The following is a 23,477-nucleotide window of genomic DNA, read 5'->3' on the forward strand; positions in this document are numbered from 1 at the left end:
AGAACGCTTTAAAAGAGACAACGTCGTCTATGCCTTCAAATGCCCTCTTGGGGACTGCAAGCTCCAAAAAACCCAGTATATAGGCAAGACAACAACATCTCTTTCTAGGCGTTTAACGATGCATAAGCAACAGGGCTCCATTAAGGAACATATAATCTCTTCCCACAACCAAACCATCGCCAGAGAAATCCTAGTAAACAACACAGAAATCATCGATAGATACAGCGATAGCAGGCGGCTTGACGTTTGCGAGGCACTACACATTAAAAAGTCAACACCAGCAATCAACAGCCAATTAATGCACAACTATATTCTACCCACCTCAAGACTCCGCTCCAATATAGAAGCATCAAGAAATATGGACCAATAGGCTTTCTACAATCACTTCCATTCAATACCCATTGTTTCATGTTCTGTCTTGTGTTGATGAAATTATACCCTATTAATGCCATTGTTTCATGTTCTGTCTTGTGTTGATGAAATTAATACCCTATTAATGCCACCTCACCCCATCCACCTCACTCAAAGGTAGATATAAACAAATCGGAGATGTGTAAGTTCTATTCAGTTGTGTATGTGTAAACTAAAGTCTTTGAAAATGTAATAAGTTTTACGAAACGCGCTCAAGTATCGCGTCAGACTAGAAATAAAAATGAATTTTGGAGAATTGATTTTTGAATTACCACCAACAGTGAAAAGAAATGTATGAAAGATCGAGAAAATTCGTGTTAGAATTATTAATCTTACTTTTTCGGTCATATTTAATAATATATGTCTACAGGAAAGACTGCTACCAAAATATACTAATATATATATATATATATATATATATATATATATATATATATATATATATATATATATATATATATATATATATATATATATATATATATCGCACGACGTTTCGAACCTACATAGTTCTTTATCAAGTGATGTTACAGTCCAGAACATTATATTTTATACTAATAGCGGGTCAGGTGAATACAAATGGATCGAACAATGGGGTCTTGTGTCAACAAAGGGTGCACAATGGGTAGACATTAAGGAGAAATGGGTGTAAATTCGGTAGATAGAAAGGAGAACAGAAGGTTAAATAGGGTACATACAAAGTTTAATCAAGCGTAGTGGGCGCTGTTTGTTGAGGAGTGTCTTGTGTGTTGGCATCGTTATGTTCCTGTCTTGTTTTTACTCTCATGGTGGGTACAGTGAATTGTTCCGAAATTTGGGTATTCATGATAGGTTGTTCTATTTTTATGTAAATTGCTTCAAGAGCAATTCTCAGCCACCGGCTCCTGTAGGAGCCATATAGGGCTTCTACAGGAGCCGGTGGCTGAGCGGACAGAACACTGGATGCGGGATCCTATGGTCCTGGGTTCGATCCCGAGAACCGGCGAGAAACAATGGGCAGAGTTTTCACCCTAATGCCCTTGTTACCTTGCAGTAAATAGGTACCAGGGAGTTAGTCAGCTATCACGGGCTGCTTCCTGGGGCGGAGGCCTGACCGAGGACCGGGCCGCGGGGACACTAAGCCCCGAAACCATCTCAAGATAACCTAATTGTACTCTCTTAATTAGTTGTATTCACCTAGCTGAGCTCATCAAATGTTGCTCACCTTATTGAACTCACTTAGCTGTACTCACCTAGCTGTACTCAAATAGCTTTTATCATCTAGTTGTACTCACCTAGCTGTTCTCATCTAATTATACTCACTTAGCTGTATTCATCTAGCCATATTAACCAAGCAACACTAATCTGGTTGTAACAATCTAATTGAACTCACCTACTTGTATTCACCTTGCTGTACCCACTAACCTGTGGTGGGGAATTGTACTGACCTAACACAATTGTACTGCAGTAGTTCAATTGTACTGACCTAGTTGTGCTCACCTAGTTGTAGTCACCTAGCTGTGTTAACCAGCTAACTGTACTTAACCTAGATGCACTCACCTACATGTTCTCATATAGCTATATACTCATCTAGTTAAACTCAATTAGTTGTACTCACCCTGATAGTACTCACCTATCTGTATTCACACCGATGTACTCACCTAGTTGTACTAAGTTCGTTGTATTCCCCCTACTTGTACTTCTCTAATTGTACTCACCAACTTACAATTACTCCCCCTAGTTGTACTTGTGTAATTGTACTTACCTACTTGTATTCACCTAGTACTCAAGTTGTACTAACCTACATGTACCCCCTCTAGTTGTACTCATGTAGTTGTATTCACATATGCAAGGTAACGAAACTAGGCGGTGGAAACAGGAGGCCAGACACAGGATACAAACTAGGAGATGAAGTACTTCATGAAACTGACAGAGAGAAAGATCTAGCAGTTGATATCACACCGAACCAGTCTCCTGAAGCCCACATAAAAATAATTACATCTGCGGTATACACGAGGCTGGCTAACATCAGAACAGCCTTCAGGAACCTGTGTAAGGAATCATTCAGAACCTTGTATATCACATATGTAGGACCATTCCTGGAGTATGCGGCCCCAGCATGGAGCCCGTACCTTGTCAAGCAAAAGACGAAGCTGGAAAAAGTTCAGAGGTATGCCACTAGGCTAGTCCCAGAACTGACACGCATGAGTTACGAAGACAGGCGGCGTGAAATGCACCTAACGACACTGAAAGACAGAAGAGTAATGGGAGGCATGATCGCTACCTACAAAAGTCTCAAAGGAATTTACAGGGTAGATAAGGATAAAATGCTTAACACGGGTGGTACACGGACAAAGGGACACAGGTGGAAAACTGAGTACCCAAATGAGCCACATGGATGTTAGAAAGAGTTTTTTCAGTGTCAGAGTACTTAACAGGTGAAATGCATTAGGCAGTGATATGGTGGAGGCTGACTCTATACACAGTTTCAAATGTAGGTTTGATAGAGCTCCGTAGGCTCAGGAATCTGTACATCACTTGATTGATGGTTGAGAGTTGGGACCAAAGAGCCAGAGCCTCAACCCCCCACAAGCACAACTAGGTGAATACATAGTTGTACTCCCCTAGATATGCACATGTAGTTGTACTAACCTAGTTGTACTCACATACTTGTACTCCCCTTCTTGCAGTCATGTAGTTGTACTCATCTACTTGTACTCACTCATTTGTGCTTAATGTAACATCTGCTATAATAAAGATGTATATAATAAAGAGGTATATTGATGCACCTTAATTTTTGTATTGAAATAAAAAATAAAAAATTAAATAAACAATTAGTAAAGAAAGTGTTTTGCACACCTTTCAAACAACTCAGACTCAACATTTAGTATAAATATTAATGTATGTTACAAAATGACATAAAAATTTAATAAATGAACATGAACAAATAGTTCAATGTATAAGGGAACAAATAGTGTAACATAATCCAATATCATAGAATAACTAAGTGTTTTTAAAAGTATTTCATACTGATATTAAACAACATTCACAATTTATGTGTGTAGTGGACATAAATTTAATATTTAAACATGGAAACAAAATATTTTTTTAATATAAAGGAGAAACTAGTGTTAGAAAAGATATATTTTACCAAATTACATAAAGAAATACTTTTACCATTCTTGGGTTAAAGGTTTCTCATGTGCCCGCTGACCCATACTAGCAAACTTTTCTTTTCCACATCCCTATGGAAACGATAGTAGGGGTAACAACAACGTCTTGTGTTTGCTGGGCTTCTATACCCTACTACCACCCAGCTGTATCCCACCACAACCAAGCAGTAACCTGTCACCATCTGGGTCTACCCCACCAGCACCTAGCTGTACCTCACCACCACTATCTAGCTGTACCCCACCACCACCCAGCTGTACCCTACCACCATCCAGCTGTACCCCACACCCACCACCTAGCTGTAACCCCCCATCACCTTCAGATAGCAGGAATAATCCTGCTATCGTGTGGCTGACATACTTGAGGTTGGAGTGCTTCAAGGAGACAGCAGAGGCAAGGAGGTCAGCAACGGTGCCAGAGCCCGGACAACAACGATGGGTATGTCCTGCTCGAGCGTCCTGAAGCACCTCCTGATGTGCCTCAGCTCCCCGCCTGCCACCACAACCACCACCGGCACCTCCGCCTCACACAACGCTCCCTCCAACAACGACCTGAAAGGATATTATGTATATGAATTGAAGAAATTTCATCTGAGGCGGGTCCTATTGATCTACACCCAAACTCATTCATATGTTTGGCTAACCTACTCTTGAAACAACATTCGTATGTTGTTCTCATTCGTCATAGCCGATGATAGTTTGAGCTAAGAGCTCAGAGCATATTTAAATTTATAACCGGAAAGGCACTTATCCTGGGAGATGGCGTGTAGTACTGTGCCTGTTTAACATTCGCAAAACAATGTAAGGTTAACTGTTTGTGAGCTATTAAGCGAACACGGCGTCCTTGTTCAATTCAAGATGGCCAGGGGGTTTTATTTAATTTATTTCAATACTTGTAATTTAATTTAATTTATTGAATCATTTTCTAATATAATCAGTCCTCAGAATGATTCTGTTACAGTTATACTATGTAATCAGGTTTTGTTGCAAGATGATTTTAAGTGCTGTGGGAAACAGTTATTGTTGTACGATTCCTAGAGAGAAATTGTCACGTACGCCCTCATTTTAGGGCTAACTGATTTAATTTAGTTTATGATTTTTACACAAAAACAGCAGTAATTTCTTATTGCATGTTGTGGCAAATATATTAAATGATGTGGGAAGTTTTCCCACATAATTCCATGCGGGGAAACACGGGTCCGATTCCATTGTTTAAAGACTGACAGAACATGTTATCACTCCTCATCAGAATGATTAATATATTGTTTTAATTTAGTTTTGCATTTCTGTGCGACAGTTTGCATAGAATAATAGTCCCATATTGGGTTTGCATGTTGTGGAGTTCTTTGGGTGACTTCATCTCCCTATAACTCCAATAATATTAGTTTTTTTAGTGTCTTGAGGCTAGTGGTGCTTTTGTACTTCACTTCTACTATCCTCAAGAAACCATGACTGTCTGGATGGACGGAAACAATACAGCCTAAGAGCCATTCTGAGCGTGGACCGTCACTATCCACCAGAACTACATCAGTCATTAATTTTATACCATTATAGCGGTAGTTTGTCCTCATAGTGATACTCACAAAAGCAGTTAAATATTCTCGAGTTCAAATTTCATTCCACCAACTAATTACTCTGGATAGGTGTTTATGACTCTGAACCAAGTTGCGCTCTCTGATATTAAAAGATCTCCAGGTACCTCGTCAATGAGGGACGCAATAGGAGTGAGAGGTTCTCCTTACATCAAATGAGATGGACTTAAGGGGCTAGGTGACGGTGCACCAAAATTTCCTCATACTTAATTATTTTTTAATAATATCTACATGGTAAATGCTGCAACTTTTCCTTATGGATCAACATCATAACTTGAAAAGAAAAAAGTTAAAAATAAAATAGTATAATAAAATCACATTTTAAAATATGGTGTCAAAATATTAATATGTAACGAATTATTATTTTATTCATTATGGTATCAGAATAGCATATACGGTTTATGTTTCTTGTAAGCAAAATATTGTTTGAGAGTATAGTTTACTGTAGAACATATTTTCAATGTTGCCATCCAAATATGTGCAAAATTTAGACCCCCAAAAATGTATAACTCGAAACGTTATGGCCTTGCGACTAAACGACAACAAGATCACCTTAGAACTCAGAACTTTGCACATACTATATAAAAATGTTGAGCATCGATCAGAATCTGAATTTTTGGCCGTGTTTCAAAATTGAAAATTCTGTTCATAGAGAAAAATGAAGATAAAGTTCCTGACAATGTATGTAATACTTCGAATTTATTATATATCTTGTAAGTTTGGTGGCAGACCCTTGGTCTGCCACCTGTGGCTGATTAACATGTTGACCAATTTCGTTCCAACTTCACATGCTTAGTGCCGGATATGCATTCTCCAAGATGTAGAAGTTACAACAAAATCCGCATAGAAACAAAGGGGAGAAAAAACAATAAGAGTGGTTGTGAGCTTTTCATACATATGGATATAAGAAATAATACCATTGAACAATATATTTATATAATATATAATAAAATACAGCATAAAACATACTAACTCTATATTATGTGTAAAATCTGGCCCGCCAGGTGGCACCAGCTGCATATCTACTTTGTAGTCCCTAATTACTACTAATGTTCTTGTTTGTGTGCCGGACAGGTGTTTGAATCTGTTTATCCCCGATTGCCAGTATGTGGGAGGTGTTATCTTTATTATCAGTACCGGTTGCCGCCCATCGTGCACACATTTATTTTGAAAACAAATCTTAAAAAAAAACATTTCTTAACATATTGGGATGAAGTTTTTACGACGCTGATGCCAATTAACAGGTGATTTGTTTATTTGTTTTTTCACTATTTTCCATATTTGGAAAAACCTCCTCTGTCACTGAGACCCTTAACAGCTCATGATGTGAGTTATCATCAGAGAGGTATGTCAGTTGTCTGTTATTGACTCCAGACTTTTTCCGTGACAACGGTTTGAGCTCTCTGATATCGATTTTTATGGGGGTGCAGGGTGTTCCTTAGACATCATTTTACTGTCCCCACCCTCCACTCGTAGAAGCCTCCATGCCATGATGCTCTGGGTGGTATGAATTTCTAGTAGCCCTGCTGTTAGTTTATGGCAGTGCAAACGACTTAGTAATCCCAGACCTCCTTCAGGCATGCTTCCCCTCCCACCAAGCTGGACCCATTGTCTGAGATTATGAAATTGGCGGACAGCAAATCTGTGAAAGGCCTGAATGAATGACTGAACTCATATCAGTAGTCACCTCTAAGGGAACTTCCCGAGCGGTGGCAGATGTGAAAAGACAGATGTATGCCTTCACGGGGATTTTGTCCCTGTTCCCAGTTAGGGTTATTGCTCCTGTGAAGTCCACCATGGTAGTCTAAAAGGGACGAAGGTGCACAACTCGTTCCTTAGTGAATAGTAGAGGTTCTGGGTAAAGACACACTCGGGCATTGTATCACCAATAATTTTTAGATTAAAAGTTTCATAATCTTTGCCATATGTTTGTTCCTGGGCTTGTTTTACCCAGTATTTTAGAGTACTAGGGAGGTTATATTTGATTCCCACCCTCTGTAGGAAGTCAAACACCCTCTATGTGACTAAGAAGTTTATTTAATTCAGATTACTGAGTGCAATAGATTACTGAATTCGAGCATGGCTCTGGGATCTCAGTCGGAGCAGTGACATTGTGACAAAAGTCAGTGACAGTGACAAAAGTCATCACAATGACTTTTGGTTTTTGTTTAGGCCACTGGTCACTGGCTAGCCACTGAAGCCCATGGAACCACATCTCGGCTTTAGATAACTGTTTAAGAATCAAACCTCTGGAGCGAGTGTCGGCTGGGTTCTCCTTAGTGGGTACATACCAGAGCTTGTATAAAGCTAACAAATTTTGAATTTACTCTAAACGGTTGCTAACATATGCGGTTTTTTGCTATTATTATTGCGAACCAACTGTAACACTGCCTCATTATCTAACCACACAACTGTTAGTTCAAAGTGAATGCTGTTCAATGTTTTGGTCAGATAATGAGCTAGACATACTCCAAGTAGCAAGGCAGTTAATTCCAGTTGAGGAAATGACCACTTCTTTGCGGTGCCACTCTGACTTCAGATGTGAGCAAATTTGCTTGCCCATTTGTTACTAGTTATTTTGCAGTGCCGTAAGCATACCCTGAGGCATCGCAGAACACATGCAGGTGAATTGGTTGATCTTGATTAGTAGTTGGAGGGAACTTTACAGTCTCCATGGCATTTAAATCTTTCACCAACCACAGCCATTTATCTTGAAGTGTTGGAGTCAGAAGATCATTTAAGCCTATTTTCTCCATCCAGCATTCCTGCATCCAAAACTTTCCCTTAATTAATAACAGACTTAATAGTCCTAAGGGGTCGAAGGATTTGCTTACTTGGGAGAGTAGTTTCCTCATGGTCAAGTTGGTGGTTTAAGTTTCATCCAAGTTCTAGTTTCTGACTGTGAGTAAGTAAGTAATAATCAAAAGAAGGCACCAAACTGGGAAGGCTATGTAGCACCACCACATTTGCGGAGTAATCAGAGGCCGCTAAATATCACCAAGGATGCCAATACAAGAACAGAAATGCATAGAGCAAATGATATCAAAAGTATCCGATTCACCAAGAATTCTATCGAGGACAATTGACCCCGAGGGATGGTCGGAAAGCAAGACACACACTCGACCTGGAAGTCAGGACAATCAACAAGAATGTGCACGACCGTAAGAAGAACAATGCAATTTCGATAATAAGGAGCAGGGCGGCGCGCCATTAAGTGACCGTGAGTTAAACGTATATGGCCAATACGTAACCTAGCCAGAGCAGTTACCCATTGTCAGTTATGGTGGTAGGAGGAAGGCCACAAGGACACAAGACTCTTAAAAGTACGCAGTTTGTTACCAGTAACAGAGGACCAACAACCCTGCCAACGGGCAAGGATGGAGGAATGAATAACTGGGTAAAAGTCGGAATAAGGAATACCTTTACAGGAGATGGGACAAGTGTGGATAGCTTCCTTAGCTTCCTTGGCAGCATCCGCACGTTCATTTAAAGAGACACCAACATGGCTGGGAGCCCAGCAAAACTCTACCGACTTAAATTTACGGGAGATAAGAAACAGCCAATGTTAATCTCGATGTTCACTGGGTGGACCGGATTAAAGGACCCCAAAGCCATAAGGGCACTACGAGAGTCAACTACCACTACAAAGGAGGATTAACAACGAGAAAGCAGGAGACGAAGAGCATAGAGAATAGCATGAAGTTCTGCTGTAAAGATGCTAGCCTCCAGAGGAAGGCGACACATATGAGTGTGGTCAGGAAAAACAACAGAGTACCCTACACCGTCAGCAGAGGTCAGCAGACTTAGACCCATCGGTGAAGATGAAAACAAAGTGTGAGTGTAAAGAAAAGTGCTCAAGGAAAGGTGTTTCAAAACCATAGGAGGGGTAAAAACTTTAGTGATGCGGGTCAGAGAAGTACAAAATTTGGAAAGGGAGACCCTCCACGGGGGCAAGGAGGGAACAATACGAGGAGAAACATTGGTAATACGAACCGAAAGAGAATCTTGTAAGCGAGATAAAGAGACAGAAAGAGGAAGGTGGTGAAGAGGAACAGGAACTACAGGATGGGTAAAAGTCAAAGCGTGACTTTGACTTTTGAGGCGAGGCGAGAGTGAAGATGCTGTAAGGACCGTGAAAGATAGCGAAGACAGTAGCGATCATGGCGGTCCTGGAGAGATAGGAAGCCAATGTCAGTATACAAACTGAGGGTAGGAGTTGAACGAAAGGCACCAGAGCTGAGGCGCAACCCAGTATGGTGCAAAGCATCAAGACGGCGAAGAGTAGAAGGAGAAGCAGAAGAGTATGCAGGGCAACCATAATCGAGTTTAGACAGGACGCGAGAGAAGTGCAAATAGAGGAGCATCCACCTATCTGCTCCCCAAGAAGTGTGGGACAAAACCTTAAGTAGGTTAAGAGCCTTAGAACATTCAACTCAGAGGTAAGAGATATGGGATGACCAAGACAAACGAGTGTCAAAGATTAACCCCTAAAGCTTCGCGGAATCTTTGTACACATGGGAATGACCGTAAAGTGAAAAAGAAGGACGAAGGATGAAATGCTTCGAGTAAAAGTCATAGCACAAGTTTTAGTTGCAGAGAACTTGAAGTCATGATTGGTGGCCCAAGACGACACAGCATCAATTGCATGTTGAAGCCGTCGTTGAAGGAGAGGCGAATCATCACCTCGACAGCAAAGAGTAAGGTCGTCGACATAAAGAGCGGAGAAGATGCCAAAAGGAAGGGAGGAAAGAAGACCATTGAGGGCAACCAGAAAAAGAGTAGTGCTCAAAACACTACCTTGGGGTACTCCTTCGTATTGCTGAAAAGAGGCAGAGAGTGGCACCAAGCCTGACTCGAAAGGAACGACGAGAGAGGAACTTTGGAGGAAGAGAGGGAGATTACCATGAAGGCCAAAAGAACAAAGTAGGGACAGAATATGGTATCTCTAAGCCGTGTCATAAGTCTTTTCCAGGTCAAAAATGACAGCAACAACGGAGGTCTTCGCAGCAAAAGCAGTACGAATATAGACCTCCAAATTCACCAGGACATCAGTCATGCTGCGGCACTTGCGAAAACCAAATTGAGAAGGATAGAGGTGGTGATGGTGTTCTAAGAACCACATAAGACGAACCTTTACCATACGCTCAAAGAGTTTGCACGAGACACAACTCGTGAGGGTAATAACGTGGAAGTCCTTAGGGGGATGTCCCGACAGACCCCGGTTTCCGAATACGAAGTACAACAGCATCGAGCCAGTCCTCAGGGACTGACGACTCCCAGACCTGGTTATACAGACTTAGTAAATACCGAGACGTACAAGGAGTATATGAACAGATCAATGATGAATGTTAATGAATGTCACTGAGCCATAATAAATGTTATCCGAGCCTGCTGCCGTAGAACTGTAATATAAATTGTTCACATGCAGATTGTTACTAATGTCAGTCTTTTAATGGCTATTGGACTTCTTCAATTGTGTGTGTATAAAGTAGCCTGAAACAGAAACAGAGATGCAAAAACGGAGAAGAAGTAGCTCCAAACAGGACTCATGTAACTCTATATGTTATTAAATGGCTATTTGAATCACTTGAATCTCCTATCCAAAGGAACTCTTATCCAAAGGAATGCCTTACTTATGTCAGCTGTATATGCATAAATTCCTGTTCTGAATTTTAATAGCACGTCATAAAGCCTTTTGGTTAGGTTAGGGCCAGTTTGACGGCAGTCATTAAATGAGACATAATTATGTTTGCCTTTAGCAGTACTGGTCTAGACTATCCTCAGTGGGGTAGTAACTGAGGCTTTCAATACTGCATGGTGTAGCAATAGTGTCCTTTCTTAAGGCTGTCGTTTTATACGACTTCAATGAATTTATTTTCGATTTGTTGCTGGAATAATTTAGGTGCTCAGGTTGTCTTTGTAACCTGAGATTTTTTTGTGACATGAAAAGGTTTGTTAGCAGCTGAAGATGATTCAGACACCATGGTAGCCTGTCCTAGTATTGGTTGTCCCTATAGATACCTAAGTCAAGGTATTGTTAATATGTCCAGGCATTGTCAGGACTAGGTTATTCAGGAACGATTCCTAAGGTAGCTAGATCTCATCATTTATTGGCAGAGGGTTCCACCTCATCCTCAGTCATGGCTCTGAACATTTGTGGTGACTGCTCTTCGGCTAGTCATGCAACCATTACTAAATTGATTAGTTTGTTGTTTACAGGTGTGGGCTTATCCAGACTCAGCACTGGACCAATGAGTAATTTGCCTCCCACAGACATTAACAGGTTCATTCACTCTTGTTTTATGTGTCTAGTGAAGAATTTATGATAGTAATCTGCATCTACAAGGATTTCAATATTGGTGAGGTGGTCAGACATAATTTTATTGTTTGCCAATTTAACTCCCGTTTCTTTCAGAAATTTGGCAGTTGCTCCTAGACCATGAACATATAGGTCCGAAGGAATTTTGTCCACCACGATGGTTTGTACCGAACGAACATAACCGCCCAAACATACATGAGGTTGATTCAATTGGTAGACATGAGATCCTGTGTTAGTAAGTTAGTAATGATAAATTTTAATATCTTAATATCTAATAAATTTTACCTCGGTTGCTGGTTATAATTGAAGATCATCTGTCACTTTTTGAGTGACAAAAGTCTTCTGGGGACCCCTTGGTAAAACAACCCTCGGTGTAGATCTTGGTCTCCATATTTTTTATGGTCAGTTGGGCATTGGGCAAAGTCGCATTATTGTTGGACTTTGTAGACATGACACTAATCTCCTGTCGCATCTTGCAGTACTGTACCGTGGTGGAAGCATTATCGTCCTCCACCTTGGGTTTTGAAGACTTTGCTTTTGTGTTCCCGCACAGTGCTGAAAGGTGTTGACCCTTGTTGCACCTGTTGAAAGTGTATAGGTGGATCTGACAGGTGTTCGTGTTGTGTGACCTGAGATGTTTCGGGCATTTTTGTAACTCCTTGAGTCGCTTGATACGAGTGGCACGATCAAGATAATTTGTGCAGTGGTAAATAGTGTTCCTCATGGCAGAACCAACATGTTTGCCAGCTTACAGCACATTTTGGAGTCACCACCTTGGGTGACACAGAAACAACAAGATTCAAAGAGACCCACTGCATAAGAGCCCAAACTGCCAGACTTTCACTTAGAAGTGGAAGTGTTTTGTTTGGGCTTATTGTTAGTACCTTTGGGAGCCGGTCGGCCGAGCGGACAGCACACTGGACTTGTGATCCTGTGGTCCCGGGTTCGATCCTGGGCGCCGGCGAGAAACAATTGGCAGAGTTTCTTTCACCCTATGCCCCTGTTACCTAGCAGTAAAATAGGTACCTGGGTGTTAGTCAGCTGTCACGGGCTGCTTCCTGGGGGTGGAGGCCTGATCGAGGACCGGGCCGCGGGGACACTAAAAAGCCTCAAAATCATCTCAAGATAACCTCAAGATCTCCACTGACTTTGTCGTTTTAGACATCAGTTGAAGAACTCTATTCGTCCTCTCTCATGTACTATCATACAATTTACAATCATCCTCAAAGTCTTAAAGATTTTATCCAGGGTGAGGATGTCTGTCTTGTACTGAGAGCAGAGAGATTCCAAAATTTCCTTTGGTAATTATCTCTGACTCTCTCATTTGAACACCCATTCTGCTCGAGGCACATCAGCCTTAGCATCTAGAGCTTTGACTAAAGACTCTACTTGGAGTCTAAAGTCTTGTATAGCCTCAGGTATATTAATGTGCTTAATTGCACTAGTTTATTTATGGATCACGAGGATTCAGGTTCATAGAACCAAATGAATGTGGTTTATGAACCGGTTAATTTATGAGTTGATGGACCAACAGAACGACCGAAGTTTGTAGAATCGTTATGGGATCCATCTAGGATCTCAAGGACTATAAGAATGTGGGAAAATGTACCATTGGTATGTTATTTTAATTATTTATCTATTTGTTATTTATTTAATTATTATATATTTATTATTTATTTAATTATTTATTCAATAACTAATTTTGTGATTTTATAATTAAATTATTTCATTAGCAAGTGGACTGTATCAGATAATTTTATCCCACTAATAAGCTCCTAAAAAGCTTGGGGTTATACTAAAATTCAACAGGACAGGAATTCTTAGTTGCTTCAAATATTTCACAGTTTTTAAATGATTAATTACAATAATTAAATATATACTCCTTAGAGTAAATTTCAATTAAATATTTCTAATAAATTTAATGTCAGCTTAGCGAACAAAAAGTGTAGTTGGCCTGGACGAATATCAATCACATGGGCTCGAAACCTCCTGTGGTGATGGAATCTCACAGGTGTCAGACCACGTATTGACAAAGGTGTCGGACCACGTGTTCACACAGGTGTTTCGACCAGACGTTGACACAGGTGTTGGATCATGCATTGACACAGGTGTTGGACCACTCATTGACACTAGTGCCGGACCACGTGTTGACACAGGTGTCAGACCACGCATTCACACAGGTGTTGGATCACACGTTGCCACAGGTGTTGAACCTTACATAGACATAGGTGTCAGACCACGCATTGACGCTGGTGCCGGACCATGTGTTGACGCAAGTGTCGGACCACGCGTTCACATAGGTGTTGGATCACACATTGCCACAGGTGTTGGACCATACATTGGCACATGTGTCGGACCACGTGTTGACACAGGTGTTGGACCACGCATTGACACAGGTGACAGACTATGCATTGTCACAGGTGTCAGACCACGCATTGATACAGGTGATGGACCACGTGTTGACATGGGTGACGGACCATGCATTGACACAGCTGACGGACTACGCATTGACACAGGTGTCAGACCACACGTTGACACAGGTGTCAGACCACGTGTAGACACAGGTGTCAGACAACGCATTGACACAGGTGTCAGACCACACATTGACACAGGTGTCAGACCACGTGTAGACACAGGTGTCAGACCATGCATTGACACAGGTGTTTGACCACGCATTCATTACTTTCATATCGTAAATAATTTACCTGTCCCCACACAACATTGTGTATTGGACCGAAACAATAGTTAAATTTAAGCTTTAATTGTTATTTTATGATAATTAAGATTAATAACTTAAGGTTATGAGATGCTCACCATTCATTTTGTGTTTTCATGCATCATAACCCATGACAACATAACTATGCTATGAGCTCATAACATATTAAAATTTATATCACGGGAAAGACACATATCCTGGAAGATGGCGTGTAGTAATGTGGCTGTTGAACACTTGCAAACTAACGTAATAATTAAGTGTTTGTGAGCTATCAACCAAACACATCCACCTTGTTCAATTCAAAATGGCCAGCCCTTCCTCCTCGGGACGGAGACTCATACCCAAATTAATTTTATGGATTCCCAGAAAGAGGGGTTTTATTTACTTCATTGAATACTCGTAATTTAGTTTAATTTAATTTATAGTTATGAGATGTTGTGAGATGACTTTAAGTGATGCGGCAAATATTTGCTGTTATAAGTTTTTTTTAGAAAGAACTTGTCACATACAATTGTCACCTTTTTGGGATAACTTATTTAATTTAATTTATAATTTATATAACACAAAGACAGCAGTTATTTCTTACTGCATATTGTTTAAAGATATTATGTGTTGAGGGAAGTCTTCCAACAAGGAGGTGATGGCTAACTGTAAGTGCTGGAGGAGGAGGTGGACAGATGCAAGTGCTGGAGGAGGAGGTGGACAGATGCAAGTGCTGGAGGAGGAGGTGGACAGATGCAAGTGCTGGAGGAGGAGGTGGACAGATGCAAGTGCTGGAGGAGGAGGTGGACAGATGCAAGTGCTGGAGGAGGAGGTGGACAGATGCAAGTGCTGGAGGAGGAGGTGGACAGATGCAAGTGCTGGAGGAGGAGGTGGACAGATGCAAGTGCTGGAGGAGGAGGTGGACAGATGCAAGTGCTGGAGGAGGAGGTGGACAGATGCAAGTGCTGGAGGAGGAGGTGGACAGATGCAAGTGCTGGAGAAGGAGGTGGACAGATGCAAGTGCTGGAGAAGGAGGTGGACAGATGCAAGTGCTGAAGGAGGAGGTGGACAGATGCAAGTGCTGGAGGAGGAGGTGGACAGATGCAAGTGCTGGAGGAGGAGGTGGACAGATGCAAGTGCTGGAGGAGGAGGTGGACAGATGCAAGTGCTGGAGGAGGAGGTGGACAGATGCAAGTGCTGGAGGAGGAGGTGGACAGATGCAAGTGCTGGAGGAGGAGGTGGACAGATGCAAGTGCTGGAGGAGGAGGTGGACAGATGCAAGTGCTGGAGGAGGAGGTGGACAGATGCAAGTGCTGGAGGAGGAGGTGGACAGATGCAAGTGCTGGAGGAGGAGGTGGACAGATGCAAGTGCTGGAGGAGGAGGTGGACAGATGCAAGTGCTGGAGGAGGAGGTGGACAGATGCAAGTGTTGGAGGAGGAGGTGGACAGATGCAAGTGCTGGAGGAGGAGGTGGACAGATGCAAGTGCTGGAGGAGGAGGTGGACAGATGCAAGTGCTGGAGGAGGAGGTGGACAGATGCAAGTGCTGGAGGAGGAGGTGGACAGATGCAAGTGCTGGAGGAGGAGGTGGACAGATGCAAGTGCTGGAGGAGGAGGTGGACAGATGCAAGTGCTGGAGGAGGAGGTGGACAGATGCAAGTGCTGGAGATGGAGGTATCTACCAGCAAGTTCTGGAAGGGGGGGGGAGCTGGCTAGCTGCAAGTGCTGGAGAAAGAGATGGCTGGCTGCAAATGCTAGAGGAGGAGGTGGCTAGCTGCAAGTGCTGGAGGAGGCGGTGGCTAGCTGCAAGTGCTGGAGGAGGCGGTGGCTAGCTGCAAGTGATGGAGGAGGCGGTGGCTAGCAGGAAGTGCTGGAGGAGGCGGTGGCTAGCAGCAAGTGCTGGAGGAGGTGGTGGCTAGCAGCAAGTGCTGGAGGAGGCGGTGGCTAGCAGCAAGTGCTGGAGAAGGCGGTGGCTAGCTGCAAGTGCTGGAGGAGGTGGTGGCTAGCAGCAAGTGCTGGAGGAGGCGGTGGCTAGCTGCAAGTGCTGGAGGAGGTGGTGGCTAGCAGCAAGTGCTGGAGGAGGCGGTGGCTAGCTGCAAGTGCTGGAGGAGGTGGTGGCTAGCAGCAAGTGCTGGAGGAGGCGGTGGCTAGCAGCAAGTGCTGGAGGAGGCGGTGGCTAGCAGCAAGTGCTGGAGGAGGTGGTGGCTAGCAGCAAGTGCTGGAGGAGGCGGTGGCTAGCAGCAAGTGCTGGAGGAGGTGGTGGCTAGCAGCAAGTGCTGGAGGAGGCGGTGGCTAGCTGCAAGTGCTGGAGGAGGTGGTGGCTAGCAGCAAGTGCTGGAGGAGGCGGTGGCTAGCTGCAAGTGCTGGAGGAGGCGGTGGCTAGCAGCAAGTGCTGAAGCACGAGGTGGCTTGCTGAAAGTGCTGGAGGAGGAGGAGGTGTAGACTGCCTTTTGTTGAAGGAGGAGGTGGCTTGCTGACCTGAAATCGTCGATGCCTTCAAAGCGGTTCCTGTGACCGTCGTCGACCAGGAGGAAGTGAGTGTGGTCTCTGTTGAGGGAGAGAGGAGCCTCAAGGACCACCTTCTCCTTCACCCTGTACCTGAGGGAGAGTGGAGGACCAAGGTAACGCTTGGAGAGGTAATAGTATAAACACAGAGAAAATTTATTATGTCATCAGTAAAGGTTCAATAAATTATGGAACTATCTTGTGGGTATGGTTACTAGGATAATCCTGAGGGTATGCTCTCTAAGTCCATCCTGTGGGTATAGTTAATAAGACCATCCTGAGGGTATGGTTACCATGACCATCCTGCAAGTAATATTACCATGACTATTCTGAGGGTGCGGCCACTAGGACCATCCTGAATGTATTGTTACTACAACCATCTTGAGCGTGTGGTTACAAGGACCATTCTGAAAATATGGTTACCAGGACTATTCTGAGGATATGGTTACTATGACTATCCAGAGGGTATATAGTCACTAGGTCTATCCTGAGGGTATATAGTCACTAGGTCTATCCTGAGGGTATATAGTCACTAGGTCTATCCTGAGGGTATATAGTCACTAGGTCTATCCTGAGGGTATATAGTCACTAGGTCTATCCTGAGGGTATGGCTACTAAGACTATTATGTGTGTGTATGGTTACTAGAGAATATCCTAAAAATAGGGTTATTAGGACTATGGAAGTCGACGAATTTATCATTTATCACCATTAATTGTTATTTCATGCTTGCGATGAAATGCTTAACTGCACTCTCTAAATTTCATAAATACCACCTAATAATACTCACTATATATCTTTCTTACTATTCATTACTAACCTAAGTCTAATACTCAAGCTCTCTCTATTTACTATTTATTTTGTTATTCCTCTTATCATTACTCTATACGATATATAGTGAAACCTACCTGACAGGAACATCCTACCTGAAAAGAAAACTCTTACCCGAAATGAACCTTCTACCCGAAAAGGAAACCCCTACCCGAAATGAACCTTCTACTCGAAAAGGAAACCTCTACTCGAAATGAACCTTCTACCCGAAAAGGAAACTCCTACCCGAAAGGAACATCATACCTGCTATAAAATGTACAGATGAAAAAATTCTTTTAGAACATAGATTCAAAATAAGATACTTTTTTTTAACATTTCTCTATACGAAATTTTTTGTCTTGTGCCCAAAACCTTACAATTTTCCTGTTTAATTTCATTCACTTTAATACTGCAATATTTAATTTTCAATACTATGTAATGATGCAATTGCATTGCAATTACATCATTACACCAGATCCCCTTGCACGATCATGAATGCAATTGTTCTGCATCATTACAAACCAAAAAACTGCACACGGTTGTTGTCCTCAATTACACTACTTTCTTACTAGATCATCCTGATGGTATAGTTACTATACCCATCTTAAGGGTATGGTTATTAGACCATCCTGAGGACAAGGCTACAAGAACCATCCTGAGGGTATGGCTACTAGGACTATCCTAAGGGTATGGCGACTAGACCATCCTGAGGGTATGGCTACTAGGACTATCCTAAGGGTATGGCGACTAGACCATCCTGAGGGTATGGCTACTAGGACTATCCTAAGGGTATGGCGACTAGACCATCCTGAGGGTATGGCTACTAGGACTATCCTAAGGGTATGGCTACTAGACCATCCTGAGGATATTGCTACTAGACCATCCTGAGGGTATAGCTATTAACCATCCTGAGGGTAAGGCTACTAGACTATGCTGAGGGTATGGCTACTAGACCATGCTGAGGGTATGGCTACCTGAACCAATGTAATTGTATTGCTACCAGAACCAATGTGATTACATTGTTACCTAAGCCAATGTGATTATACTGCTACCTGAACCAATGTGATTGTATTGCTTTCTGAACCAATGTGATTGTATTGCTATCAGAACCAATGAAATTGCATTGCTTCCAGAACCAATTTGACTGTATTGCTACCTGAACCAATTTGATTGTATTGCTACCTGAACCAATGTAAATGTATTGGTACCAGAACCAATGTGATTGTATTGCTACCTGAACCAATGCAATTGCATTGCTTCCAGAACCAATATGATTGTATTGCTACCAGAACCAATGTGATTATATTGCTACCTGAACCAATGTGATTGTATTGCTACCCGAACCGATGTGATTGAATTGCTTCCAGAACCAATGTGATTGTATTGCTACCAGAACCAATGTGATTGTATTGCTACCAGAACCAATGTGATTGTATTGCTACCAGAACCAATGTGATTATATTGCTTCCAGAACCAAAGTGATTGTATTGCTACCTGAACCGATGTGATTGTATTGCTTCCAGAACCAAAGTGATTGTATTGCTACCAGAACCAATGTGATTTTATTTCTTCCAGAACCAATGTGATTGTATTGCTACCTGAACCAATGTGATTGGGTTGCTACCTGAACCAATGTGATTGTATTGCTACCAGAATCAATGTGATTTTATTACTACAAGAACCAATGTGATGTATTGCTACTAGAAACATTGTGAGGGTATTTCTACTAGATCGATTGTGAGTGTATTGCTATCAAAACCATTGTGAGGGTATGGCTACCAGAACCATTATGAGAGTATGACTACTGTCTCGAATTGGGGGGGGGGATAATAACTTTTAAATCTTGTCAAGGGAAATAGAGGCTTTTACTTGAACCAAGGGGTTATCAGGGAGTAGGTAAACAGATAAGTACAAAAGACACTTATTTATATGTATAAAGTGCACTCTAACATATGGCCATAATTGTACGCCTTACAACTCAAGGTCAATCTGAAGGTAACAACTTGATGAATAAAACTAGCAAACGGGTTCTGGATACCCTATTGCGCTCAGTCCCAAACCTGGAACTGTGCACAAACCCACCACACCTGTCAACCGGTGACACACACACACACACACATTCATATATATATATATATATATATATATATATATATATATATATATATATATATATATATATATATATATATATATATATATATATATATATATATATATATATATATATATATATATATATATATATATTGTGACGATAATCTCCTTCAAGAGAGATTGAGCCTGCTCTTCCCTCCTAAGTACGTCCCTATTCAACTAATATGGAAGAAATATCCAACAAATACAACACCAAGGTTTGCCCAGAGAGCAAACGTATTTAGCACCGGGAACACCTGCTCCACCTCCACCACTCCAACCACCAAACTACCTGTCCGTCGCCTGCTCATCGCTGATTGGCTGGTGCCGTCGCACCTGCTTCCTCCACCCGCCACACTACCTGATGTCTGAGGCCACCACGACCTACAGCCCTCAGAATATCTCGTGCTTTCCACAAGTTAACACGTCTCATTTGTAGACTAAGCCCTGGCTTACGTGTACTAAGAGAGGTGGCAGCTTAAAGCCAATATTCCTGCAACCATATATCTCCTTGTATATTACTCACCTGTCTTAACGTAACTTTTTATTTTGCCAGTGATTATTCTTATTATTTTGTTTGATTGACTTATGTTACACTTATGTCCATTTTTATTCATGTTTTGCTTTTCTAACGTAATTAAAATTTCATTGTTAAATTTACTTGTGTTTTGTGTGTCTTCCCATTACCTTACCACAGATGAAAGTTCCATATTTTTCTCTTTTTGTTTCTTTATGTGACGAGGCCATACCCCTAGCTTTTGAAACAGCCGAACACCAAAGCGTTACCGTCACAATATATATATATATATATATATATATATATATATATATATATATATATATATATATATATATTTTGGTAGCAGTCTTTCCTGTAGACATATATTATTAAATATGATCGAAAAAGTAAGATTATTAATTCTAACACGAATTTTCTCTATCTTTCTTATGTTTCTTTTCACTGTTGATGGTAATTGAAAAATCAATTCTCCAAAATTCATTTTTATTTCTAGTCTGACGCGACACTTGAACGCGTTTCGTAATAACTTATTACATTTTCAAAGACTTTTAGTTTACACACACACAACTATTACCTGCAAACACTAAACAGAGTTCTTACTTATGCTATGATTTAAACAGCTTTCATTTTTCATTTTATACCCGCATTTTGTGTGAGGTGATATGTTACGACAGTTTTGGATGAGGTGAACAAAACTTTCAACACAGGATAGAACACGAAACAATGGGTATTGAAGGTATGAATGGAAGTAATTGCAGAGGGCCTATTGGCCCATATTTCTTGATGTTTCTATATTGGAGCAGAGTCTTGAAGTGGGTAGAATATAGTTGTGCATTAATTGGCTGTCAATTAATGCACAACTTCTGGGGTGTGCATTAATTTTCACTTCTGGGGTGCGAGTTTTCAGTTGCATATAATCTTGGGGATCATTCAGGCTTGTTCGCATTTGTATTCCTCACGCGTGCTCAAAAGAATGAGGTGATTTGATAAAATGCTATGCACAAGATTACTATCCGAGTGCCGGCGGGGAAGTGGTTCAAATAGCTTCGGCTATCACTTCCTTTTGTCCGATCGTGATAGTCAAGCGGATTAAGGCGTCCTGTACATACCAGTTGTGTTGCTCCTGGCAGTATGGGTTCGAGTCACTTCTGGAGTGTGATATATATATATATATATATATATATATATATATATATATATATATATATATATATATATATATATATATATATATATATATATATATATATATATATGTCGTACCTAATAGCCAGAACGCACTTCTCGGCCTACTATTCAAGGCCCGATTTGCCTAATAAGCCAAGTTTTTATGAATTAATGTTTTTTCGTCTACCTAACCTACCTAACCTAACCTAACTTAGCTTTTTTTGGCTACCTAACCTAACCTTACCTATAAATATAGGTTAGGTTAGGTTAGGTAGGGTTGTTTAGGTTCGGTCATATATCTACGTTAATTTTAACTCCAATAAAAAAAAATTGACCTCATACATAGAGAAAAGGGTTGCTTTATCATTTCATAAGAAAAAAATTATAGTAAATATATTAATTCAGGAAAACTTGGCTTATTAGGCAAATCGGGCCTTGAATAGTAGGCTGAGAAGTGAGTTCTGGCTACTAGGTACGACATATATATATATATATATATATATATATATATATATATATATATATATATATATATATATATATATATATATATATAATGGCTAATCTGACTGTTCAGTCGGAGAAAAACCCTCAGTAAACAAGTTCTGGTCGGCAACATTCCACCTCCCCTCAATTTAAAGATGGCGTCCGCCACTCTAGCGTCATCGCCCCTTAATTAATACTTTATTCATTATATTTCCAATCGAACCTTTTATTGACTTCATTTACCATATTCCCCATGCATGCTTTTTGATTGAGTTCATTTTTCCTTCACATAGTGTGGCTTTTCCGGTACACATCGTCCGGTACCTAAACAATCTCTAGCTGAGAAGGTACTACTTTGCTTGGCGGAGTATTACTGGTGACTTGTGGCCTCCCAGGTATCAGCTGCAGATTTATTTCAAGAAAACATTCTCTAAAGTGTCCACCAACAGTTTATAATAAGAACTAACCTTCACTGAAAGTAAGGTTAGTAACAGCTACCAGAACCATTGTGAGAGCATTGCCACCAGAACCATTGTGAGAGCATTGCCACCAGAACCATTGTGAGAGCATTGCCACCAGAACCATTGTGAGAGCATTGCCATCAGAACCATTGTGAGAGCATTGCTACCAGAACCATTGTGCGAGCATTGCCACCAGAACCATTGTGAGAGCATTGCCACCAGAACCATTGTGCGAGCATTGCCACCAGAACCATTGTGAGACCATTGCCACCAGAACCATTGTGAGAGCATTGCCACCAGAACCATTGTGAGAGCATTGCCACCAGAACCATTGTGAGGTTATGTCTACGAGATTACTATGGTCATATGGTTACTATGACCATCCCGAGGGTATATAGTCACGGCTACGGCTAGATAGTATTATATAGGTATATTAAATACCTATACAATACTGTATAGGTATGTTATATTATTTTGGTATATAATTGTGATGGTATGGCTACGAAAACCATTGTGAGGGTATGACTACGAGAAGCCTTGTGAGGGTATGGCTACGAGAAGCCTTGTGAGGGTATGACTACGAGAACATTGTGAGGGGACGCCTACGAGAACCTGTATGAGGCTACTAACACCATAAAACTAGTATATCAAGTAATACTAAAGTTACCCCTGACAGTAAACTTTATCTATGAATCAAATTCTTATCACTGTGTTGAATGATAATGAATGTTGAATGTTGTTGGGACTTTTGTAACTGAACTGATAACTATATAAGAAACGTTAATTACCTGACACAGGCCGGGGTGTTGATGTCCTTGTTGATGAGACTGTGTGTCTGGTCGGTGTGGCCCCAGGCGGCCACCCCCAGGCACCTGGCCCCCTGCCTCTCACCCTCTTCTCTCTGTAATACAACCATCGAAAAAGCATATATTTTTGGAGCACAAAAGATGGACTGGGCGGGTCCCATTTACATCCACCCTATCTGTTGGCCTTTAGTGGCCACGTCCCGTTTATACTCACCCTCTCTGTTGGCCGTTACTGGGCGGGTTCCGTTTATACCCACTCTCTCTGTTGGTTCTTAATGGGTGGGCCCCGTACATACCCACCCTTTCTGTTGGCCGTTAATGAGAGGGGTCCCGATTATATCCCACACTCTCTGTTGGTCGTTACTGAGCGGGTCTTGTTTATACCCACTCTCTCAGTTGGCCGTTACTGGGCGGGTTCCG

At 41.5% G+C, this 23,477-nt stretch overlaps 1 protein-coding gene across 1 annotated transcript in view; it reads right to left on the minus strand.

The window, feature by feature from the left end:
- Positions 1-3,937: 3,937 nt before the first annotated feature.
- LOC138353166 (transient receptor potential cation channel subfamily M member-like 2) overlaps positions 3,938-23,477 on the minus strand; it is a 176,785-nt gene continuing 157,245 nt past the window's right edge. The window contains exons 8-10 of the mRNA XM_069306033.1: positions 23,040-23,152; positions 16,647-16,766; positions 3,938-4,112 (exon numbers count right to left, since the gene is read on the minus strand). Of these exons, the coding sequence (XP_069162134.1) occupies positions 3,938-4,112; positions 16,647-16,766; positions 23,040-23,152 (408 nt within the window). The remainder of the gene's footprint in view (positions 4,113-16,646; positions 16,767-23,039; positions 23,153-23,477) is intronic.

The sequence above is a fragment of the Procambarus clarkii genome, chromosome 56, assembly GCF_040958095.1.
Source record: "Procambarus clarkii isolate CNS0578487 chromosome 56, FALCON_Pclarkii_2.0, whole genome shotgun sequence".
NCBI classification, from domain to species: Eukaryota; Metazoa; Arthropoda; class Malacostraca; order Decapoda; family Cambaridae; genus Procambarus; species Procambarus clarkii.